Source organism: Clupea harengus, unplaced genomic scaffold (assembly GCF_900700415.2).
Source record: "Clupea harengus unplaced genomic scaffold, Ch_v2.0.2, whole genome shotgun sequence".
Classification (NCBI taxonomy): domain Eukaryota; kingdom Metazoa; phylum Chordata; class Actinopteri; order Clupeiformes; family Clupeidae; genus Clupea; species Clupea harengus.
Window position 1 is genome coordinate 7,501 of NW_024879761.1, and position 10,371 is coordinate 17,871.

At 39.6% G+C, this 10,371-nt stretch overlaps 1 protein-coding gene and 1 long non-coding RNA gene across 2 annotated transcripts; both read right to left on the reverse strand.

The window, feature by feature from the left end:
* Positions 1-1,814: 1,814 nt before the first annotated feature.
* LOC122130264 lies at positions 1,815-3,331 on the reverse strand. The gene is made up of 3 exons (XR_006151850.1): positions 3,269-3,331; positions 2,097-2,204; positions 1,815-1,872 (listed from the first exon to the last, which is right to left on the reverse strand). It is a non-coding gene; the product is annotated as an uncharacterized LOC122130264 (long non-coding RNA).
* A 549-nt stretch (positions 3,332-3,880) lies between these two features.
* Positions 3,881-5,651, reverse strand: LOC122130260 (GTPase IMAP family member 4-like). The gene is made up of 4 exons (XM_042704930.1): positions 5,598-5,651; positions 4,437-5,042; positions 4,121-4,249; positions 3,881-3,888 (listed from the first exon to the last, which is right to left on the reverse strand). The coding sequence occupies exons 1-4, from the start codon at positions 5,635-5,637 to the stop codon at positions 3,881-3,883; spliced, it is 783 nt and encodes a 260-aa protein (XP_042560864.1). The 5' UTR covers positions 5,638-5,651.
* Positions 5,652-10,371: the final 4,720 nt, after the last annotated feature.

Sequence of the window (10,371 nt, forward strand, 5' to 3'; positions counted from 1 at the left end):
TAATTGGAAACAAAAATAACACCTACAAATGCTTAGAAGATGTGAATAATGTTCTCAGATGGAAAACACAGAACAAGAGGGATCTGGTCTTCGTTTTTCAATGCAGTATTAAGGAGTGATCTTAGATCTTAGAGAGCTAATTTGATCTAAAAATAGAGAGCCAATTACCTAAAAGGCATGCTAAAGCCTTGCATGCAGTTTATTTCCTTAGATATTGATATATAGAAATTGTGCTGCATTGTGAAACCAGAAATACATACTAGTATACATTCAGATTGTTTGACATGTCCAACATGTTATTGTGTATGTTTAATTGTGCTTGTTTATGTATTATTGTTTTGTTACACTTGTGCATAACTTTGCTTGATGGGTTAGGTATCCATATTTAGTTTTGGGACTTGTATGATTTTGTGAGTCATACAGTTAGGGACAGTAAACAGGCTCAGAGAAAGATAATTTCCCGTAGAATAAAGCAGAGAGCAAACTCACAAAGAATACATATATTTATTTGTCAAATTTAATGATGAATCTGTAATGTCATCAGGAGGAATGGTTTTACTCAAATAGCTTCTTTGTCATTAAGAGCCATTGTACTTTGCACATTATGGAAATGATGGGAACATTGTTTTCATTTGTTTTGTAAAAAACATTTATCTGTAAAAGGGAAGTCCTTTGGCATTACTTTCAGCTTGCGATTTGTTAAAAACCATCATATTTCCTTTGTCCAGCTTTAATCCACATATACATTTGCTTAACAGTACAGTACTGAACATATACAGCTGTGCTACTATCCACTAGCTACTGTGTATATATTAAGGTCATCATGATTAGGAAATATGGCTGAAAGAAAAAAATATGCAACAAAATATACTCTATAAACGATTATACAAAATATCAATATGACACAACCTGAAAAGCCCTTTCAGTGCTCAGACTGTAAACAGCTGATATAAAAAGTGGAGTCATCTTTTTTCCTAGAGGTCTGCTGTGCCAAAACCTGTCAAACACACACAACCAAGTCCTTTCCCTGTCCTGGTGTTGCCATGGCTAAGAATCATGATTGACTATGTGGCATTTCTTTGTCCTCATTGTTCTCCATGCTCTGCTTGGTTTGATTTTACTGAATGGACATTTCTATTATTTACAATCTACAGAGCCCATGACACTCACAAAGAGTGGACTATTTCACGGTGCAGAGTGCACTTGATTTACATCTGGAGGCTGGAGACGTAAGTTTGACAAATTCTAGGAAATATCCTATATATATTTAAACATGGCTGCAGTGAGGTCAGTCATGCACAAAGGAGCAAAGGAATACATGTTGACATTAACAGGTTAGAGTGATCAACCTGCATTCAATATATCAGCATTGATTATACACATAAGATGCAACAGCTTAAAAAGATCTCTTGATCTTTCACTACTGTCTTCCTACCATTTGAACCCGTATCTTTTGGGGAGATCAACTTTCGTCTTCAACAGAATCACAAGGTCTTTGGCATTCATGCGAGACTTGGGTTCATATTCTATCAATGGTTTCACAATGTCATCAAAGGCAGGATGTAATTTAGTCAGAGCAAGAGGAGGGCTTTTATGATAAAGAAGCTCACGCAGCTCTTGCAGGCTACTGTAAGTCCAGGCCTGAGAGTTGGTGAACATCTCCAGAAGAGTGATGCCAAGAGACCACATGTCTGACATGGTGCTGCATTTCTTACACTCTACTAGGCATTCTGGGGCCATGTAGGAGAAAGTTCCTCCCAGTGGTCCACAGAGCGCCCCTGATTGATGCTCTCCTCTCGTCATCGTCACAGTTTCCTTCAGGTTCGCCATGCCCCAATCAGTCAAGTAGGCCTTTTTGTTGTCTGCTGCAATCTTGTAAAAATATAAATGGAAAGTATCTTGTAAAGTAAATGTTAACTTTGAATTAGAATTAAAATCTGAGAAAAAGACTTTCTGTTGTGTTCTGCTTTTCAGGCCTAAAACATTTATATCTGATATGGCATAATCCTACAGCTCAATGGCGTTGAGAATAAAGAGAACGTTTTTATGAATATGAAGTAGAAAATATATAGTCTTTAAAGATTTCAAGTACTAACCATTATATTGGCTGGCTTCAGATCTTGGTGGATGATTGGTTTTCCATGTATGTACTCAACAGCCATGGCAATATCTAAAGCCACAAACAGCTTATCCTCGTCCTGCAACTTAAAGTATTATAGAGAAACATTTTTAGGAATTCTTTACTATGTTGTAATATTATTTACAGTGGTGCAAAAAAGTCTGTGAAGCTGTGAGACATTTCTGAAAATCTGCATAAATGTCATCTAAAATGTGACCAGCTCTTTACCTAAGTCATCAAAACTGATAAAGAAAAGCCATTGAGATATTCATAAACAAAAAAGAATATACATAGTGTGAAAAAGTCTGTGAACCCTCCCTCCAGTATCTGGCGTGAACCCCTGGCACAACAGTGACTATAATCAAACATTTCCATGAGCCATTCAACAGTCCCACACAACAGTTGAGAGTCATTGTCCTTCTGAAAGACTCATCCTGTTGAGCTTCACATCACATATAGATGCCCTAACGTTCTTGCTGGAGAATTTCCAGTCACAATGCAAAAATGATAGTTCTTTCAGTGGTGAGTGACATGCCGTCAACTCAATTCTCAATGAATCAGTCCACTACCAGTAGAAAGTTAGGGCATCCATATGTGGAGTGAACTCAACAGAGGGTGAGTTTTTAAGAAAGACAATAACTCTAAACACATTAAGAATGGTTGAGGCAGAGGACATGCTGCAGTTTGAAACGTCCAGGTCAAAGTCTAGAGTCCAACAGAAATGCAGTGATAGAACATGGCAGGGGGGTCCTGCAAGAAAGCCCATTAACATCACGAGTACCTCAGTATGGAAGAACGGGCCAAAATCATCCCAACTGTTGTGCAGGATTGATCAAGAGCTCACTGAACAGTTAAAAGTGTTCACACCAGTTATTAGAAGAAAGGGTTCATATACTTTTTCACCCTATGGTCAATTAATGTGGGATCAGTTTATTAGTCCTAAATAAATAATAAAGTAGCATTTTTTACATATATTGTGACTAAATATTGTAATTGCTTCTCTTTATGAGTTTTAATGTTTTAGATTAAGATCTGATTACACTTTAAGTCATATTTATATGCAGATTATCAGGAATATCTAAGGGGTTCTCTAACTTTCTGGCACCACTCTACATATTTCACCAAACACCCAATATGATGATGCACTACCTTGATGGGAGTGCCTTTGTAAAGAACCTCCTGCAAGTTGGCACCATGGATATACTCATTAGCAATGAGAATATGTGTATTACTTCTGGCTACAGCAATCATCCGTACGATGTTGGGGTGAGATAAACGCCTGAAAAAAAGAATTAAAACTAAGACTATTTTTTGTAATAACACTTTCGATACAAGAACTGATGGCTAATGATCATTGAGGGCAGCATATCTTTACTGTATGTATTATTTTTTTAATTCTCTCCAGAATGACTTAAATAAAATGCGTAACAACCATAGTTTCAGGTTGATTTTGTATGAACTGTATTAGATTACTGATTACTACCACAATTGCATGAATTTTAATTACATAGGGTACAAGTCCCACTTCAATGTAAAACACAAAGGCGTACGTACAAATGTATACACACATATAGTCTTACCCAGGTATAATTAATTCATTTGTAAACACTGGATTGTTTCCTATTTCTATCATCTTTACAGCAGCAGGAGTTCCCTGGTATGATCCTCTGTAAACTGTTCCATAGGAGCCACGTCCGATGCATTCATCATAATTTACAGATATTGTCGACTCATTCACAAATGGAACTTTTCTTTCTAAGACTAAAAGACTAAAAGAAGGGGGTTCATAACAACAAAGGATTATACATCAAACGCATGTACGTACACTTACAACTATATATGCATTACATATTTGATGTGTTCATGAGTAATGTATCATTTTATGAGGGCTTGATTTGAGCAACTGAGTTTACTGATTCGTATCTGATAATGGAAAAACGTTTGAGGATACTTCAACAAGAAGTTAACTTGTAAAAAAAAAATGTAAAATTTTAAACTAACCGTTCGCCTCAGCACATGGTAATTTTGTATGTGCTGGTGTCAAGGGAGGCTTCTGTTGTCCAAGTCTTGATTTAGCAGAGCCATATCCAGGATCTCCCATTGAGTAGTCATCAGGTAGGCCTTCTGCAACTGTACAGACAGTGAAAATATGGAATTAATAACAGTCAGGCACAGTCAATCAATATTATAGCACTATGATGAATTCCCATATAATATCTGTATTCCATCAATTCATATGATGTTGAACTTAAATATACATCAATGCAAATCACAAGTGGGAAATTTGTATAACATATGAAAAAATATATATACTGACAGTTAGGAAGGCCCTCCATACTCCGCTCTCCCCTGTCCGCTGCCACCATCTCTTCTATCTTCTCAAGCAGCTCTGTCACCTGGCCACCATCGCTCTTGCCATTCTCTACAACATGATACCTGTTCCCACATTTCTCTACAACCCACTGCAGAGCTTTTCCTTCTCTCTCGATGTGCTGCTCAATGGTTGTGTTTCCCAGCCGGTCCCCACGGGTGAACAGCACTATAGTGTGACTCCAGACTCTCTCACCCAGAAGCTCCAGGTGTTCCTGCGCTGCTCTTCTGTGTGCCTCAGTGTATGACTGATTAGAATCAATGACCAGCAGTACAGCATGGGGTCCTGGAGGACACACAGACACACTGCGGACAATCTCTTGTTTATCACATTCAGGAGTGTTCATTACAGAATGAGTGTGAACCCACCCGGGGGCCTCCACTACACTGATCTGTCTCCCTGCTGTTTCTCCCTCTCTCTTCACACACTCAGCTGTTTCTCCTGAGGTATCAAACTCCTCTCTTCCCAGGATGGTGTTTCCTGATGAACTCTTCCCCTCCTTTCTGCTTCCCAGCAGTACAATCCTAATGTCTGAGATATGTGGAGCACCACCTGGAAACAGACATCATGACACTGCTAAAGACACTGAACATCATGCACCATCATATTAATGCACCTGCCTATGGTTGTACTGTAACAGAATAATCATCCACATTGTCAAATGAACTCTGATCTTGTGTGTGTTCATGCATGTAGATGTGTTTTAGGGTTGATTGCTTTGTGTTTCATGACAATGAGGAAGGTCTGGTAGCAGTTGCCTTTTGTGTATAAAATAATATTACAAACATGAATGTGTATGATTATGTGTGTGTGTGTGTGTGTGTGTGTGTGTGTGTGTGTGTGTGTGTGTGTGTGTGTGTGTGTGTGTGTGTGTGTGTTTGTGTGTGTGTGTGGAGGGTGCCTTTATGTATGCATGTATTTGTGTTTAAAGAGAGAGAAACAGATAGATAGATAGATAGATAGATAGATAGATAGATAGATAGATAGATAGATAGATAGAGGGAGATAGAGAGAATGACAGAGGTAGAGACCGAGAGAGAATTCATTGAGTAAATAAGAGTTGTGGTATGTACATTTCTTGGTACGATAGCTGAACATTCTTCTCACCTGATGATCTGAGAGTCTCTCTGTTCTTCTGCACCTTCATCTTCCTCTCTTCTGCTCTTCTCTCGTCTTCCTTCTTCCTCATCATCAGTTCTTTCATAATCTTTGCATCACCGTCAAAGTGATGGCCTCTGTTTCCTGCCACCATCTCCTCTATCTTCTCCAGCAGCTCTGTCACCTGGCCACCATCGCTCTTGTTATTCTCTACAACATGATACCTGTTCCCACATTTCTCTACAACCCACTGCAGAGCTTTTCCTTCTCTCTCGATGTGCTGCTCAATGGTTGTGTTTCCCAGACAGTCCCCACAGGTGAACAGCACTATAGTGTGACTCCAGACTCTCTTACCCAGATGCTCCAGGTGTTCCTGCACTGCTATTCTGTATGTCTCTATGAATGAATCTTTCGTATCAATGACCAGCAGGACAGCATGGGGTCCTGGAGGACACAGAGACACACTGAAGACAATCTCTTGATTAACACGTTCAGGAGTGTTCACTACAGAATGAGTGCGAGACCATCCGGGTGCCTCCACTACAGTGATGTGTCTCCCTGCTGTTTCTGCCTCTCTCTTAACACACTCAGCTGTTTCTCCTAAGGTATCAAACTCCTCCCTTCCCAGGATGGTGTTTCCTGATGAACTCTTCCCCTCCATTCTGCTTCCCAGCAGTACAATCCTCATGTCTGAGATATGTGGAGCACCACCTGGAAACAGACATCATGACACTGCTAAAGACACTGAACATCATGCAACATCATATTAATGCACCTGCATATGGTTTAGTTGTGACAGAATAATCATCCACATTGTCAAATGAACTCTGATCTTGTGTGTTTTCATGCATGTAGATGTGTTTTAGGGTTGATTGCTTAGTGTTTCATGTGAATGAGGGAGATTCAGTAGCAGTTGTCTTATGTGTATAAAAGAATATTACAAACATGAATGTGCATGATTATATGTGTGTGTGTGTGTGTATTTGTGTTTAAAGAGGCATAGATAGATGGATAGATACGTAGATAGAGGGAGAGAGAGAGAATGACAGAGGGCTTGAGAGAGAATGACAGAGGTAGAGAGAGAGAGAATGAATTATAAGACCTGTGGAAGAATAAATAAGAGCTGTGGTATGTACATTTCTAGGTCCGACAGCTGCACATTTCTCTCACCTAATGATCTGAGAGTCTCTCTGTGCCTCTGCACCTTCATCTTCCTCTCCTCTGCTCTTCTCTCTTCTTCCTTCTTCCTCATTGTCAGTTCTTTCATAATCTTTGCATCAAAGTCAAAATGATGACCTCTGTTTCCTGCCACCATCTCTTCTATCTTCTCCAGCAGCTCTGTCACCTGGCCACCATCGCCCTTCTGATTCACTACAACATGATACCTGTTTCCACATTTCTGTACAACCCACTGCAGAGCTTTTTCTTCTCTTTCGATGTGCTGCTCAATGGTTTTGTTTCCCAGCCAGTCCCCACGGGTGAACAGCACTATAGTGTGACTCCAGACTCTCTTACCCAGAAGCTCCAGGTGTTCCTGCGCTGCTCTTCTGTGTGTCTCTGTGAATGACTGAATCACATTAATGACCAACAGTACAGCATGGGGTCCTGGAGGACACAGAGACATACTGAGGAGAATCTCTTGTTTAGCACGTTCAGGAGTGTCCACTATAGAAGAATTGTGAATCCATCCGGGTGCCTCCACTACAGTGATGTGTCTCCCTGCTGTTTCTCCCTTTCTCTTCACACACTCAGCTGTTCTTCCTGAGGTATTAAACTCCTCTATTCCCAGGATGGTGTTTCCTGATGAACTCTTCCCTTCCCATCTGCTTCCCAGCAGTACAATCCTAATGTCTGAGATATGTGGAGCACCACCTGGAAACAGACATCATGACACTGCTAAAGACACTGAATCATGCAACTTCATATTAATGCACCTGTTTGAGGTTTTACTGTAACAGAATAATCATCCACATTGTCAAATGAACTATGATCCTATGTGTGTTGTCATGCATGTAGATGTGTTTTAGGGTTGATTGCTTTGTGTTTCATGACAATGAGGGAGATTCAGTAGCAGTTGTCTTATGTGTATAAAAGAATATTACGAACATAAATGTGTATGAATTAGTGCTGTCAGTTTAACGCTTTATTAACGGCGTTAACGCAAACCCATTTTAACGCCGTACATTTTTTTATCGCGAGATTAACGCGATTTTTTTTTTTTTTTTTTTTTTTTTTTAGATAAACATTCTTTTTGGCCTCGCAAACTGTGTAGTAGGCGAACGTTACGGTTTGAGTGAATGGTGAGCGCGATACGGCGAAATGGATGATAAAAAGCTTCTGAATGGAAAGTTTACTTTTAAAAGTTGTGTTGTGCAAAAGAAGCGAGCTTCACTGTTGTCTGAAAATGTCAACAGGCAGCTGGCTGAAAGCAAAGAAGTAGTAGGCTTACCTTTTATTGGTAACCTAACTGTTACGGTTCAATGTTTCTGAAATAAGAGGCCTGACTGCTATGTTCCCAGCAAACTTGAAAAAAAGAAAATATTAAGCCATGGTTTAACTGCACTATAGGCTGAGTCCTTGTTTACCTGAAATGTGCACTTTGTAATTTTATTTTGTACCGCCCTGTTTGGCAATATTGGTTTTCAATAAAATAAAACATTTGCATAAAGCAAGCCAATCAACTTTTCCATGTTGATAAGGGCATTCAAATAAAAATAAAATGATGGAAAAAATAAATAAACGAAGTGACATTTAGAATAGATAAAAATTTGCGATTAATCGCGATTCATTTTGAGTTATCATTTTGAGATATCCCCTAGAGTTTTTTTAACTATGACATAAATGCGATTAATCGCGATTAAATATTTTAATCGTTTGACAGCACTAGTATGAATATGTGTGTGTGTGTGTGTGTACGTATGATAAATAAGAAGACACATATATACAGTGGGGAAAATAAGTATTTGAACCCCTGCCGATTTCGCAAGTTTGGCCACTTGCAAAGAAATGTGTGATCCATAATTGTGATGGTAGGTGTATTTTAACAGTGAGAAATAGAATATCAACAAACAAATCTAGAAAACGGCATTTTATAACATTCATGACTTTATTTGTATTTAATGCAGAAAATAAGTATTTGAACCCCCAAGCAAACAGCAAGAATTCTGGCTCCCAATGACCAGTTATGTGCCCAAGAAGCACACAGATTAGTCCTCATTAGGTAAGGTACACCTGATCTCAACTGGTGAAGTGTATAAAAGAAACCTGTCCAAAGAATCATACTTCACACCTTCAACCTCAACACCATGGGCAAGACCAAAGAGTTGACCAAGGACGTCAGAGATAAGATTGTAGACCTGCACAAGGCTGGAATGGGTTACAAAACCATCGGCAAGCAGCTTGGTGAGAAGCAGACAACTATTGGTGCGATTATTCGTAAATGGAAGCAACACCAAACAACTGTCCATCGCTCTAGGTCTGGGGCTCCATGCAAGATATCCCCTCGTGCGGTATCGGTGATCATCCGAAAGGTGCAGAATAACCCCAGAACTACACAGGGAGAGCTTGTGAATGATCTCAAGGCAGCTGGGACCACAGTCACCAAGAAAAACATTGGCAACACACTACACCGTAATGGTTTGAAGTACTGCAGAACTCGCAAGGTCCCCCTGCTCAAGGAAGCACATGTACAGGGCCGTCTGAAGTTTGCCAATGAACACTTGCATGATTCTAAGGAGGATTGGGAGACAGGATGTGGTCAGATGAGACCAAAATCAAGCTCTTTGGCATCAACTCGACTTGCCGCGTTTGAAGGGGGAAGAATGCTGAATATGACACCATCCCCACCGTCAAGGATGGAGGTGGAAACATTATGCTTAGGGGCTGTTTCTCTGCCAAGGGTACAGGACGACTCCACTGCATCGAGGGGACTATGGATGGGGCCATGTAATGTGGAATATTGGGCTTGAACCTCATTCCCTCATTCCCTCCCATTGAAAACGCAACCTTAAGGATTTGGAGAGGATCTGCGAAGAGGAGTGGACCAAAATCCCTCCTGAGATGTGTGTAAACCTGGTGACCAACTACAAGAAAAGTCTGACGTCTGTGCTTGCCAACAAGGGTTATTCCACCAAGTACTAAGTCATGTTTTGCTAGGGGTTCAAATACTTATTTTTTGCATGAAATGCAAATTAAGTCATAAATGTTATAAAATGCAGTTTTCTGGATTTTTTTGTTGATATTCTGTTTCTCACTGTTACAATACACCTACTATTACAATTATAGATCACACATTTCTTTGCAAGTGGCCAAACTTGCGAAATTGGCAGGGGTTCAAATACTTATTTTCCCCACTGTATATACATATAGATAGAGAGAGAGAGGTAAAGAGAAAGACAGAAGAGAGTAGGACAGAGAGAGGATGAATGGAGATAACAATTGTGCTGTGTAAATGCATGTGTATTTTTGACAGCTGAAAAGTTTGCTCACCTGATGATCTGAGAGTCTCTCTGGGCTTCTCCATCTTCTTCTTCCTCTCTTCTGCTCTCCCCTCTTCTTGTCCACCGGCTCACTCGAAATCTGTAAGTCAAAGTGTAAGTCTAAGTCAAAGTAATGGGAATAAAGTTACCAGGAATGAAGCAAAATAATGCTAGTGGTAATATTAAATATTATTATAATATTATAATAATGTAATAATAATAATATTATTTTAATATTATAATATTAGCAAAATATTATAATCAATCAGCCTTTGCTTTCATTGACAAAAGCATTCTGCCTTTCT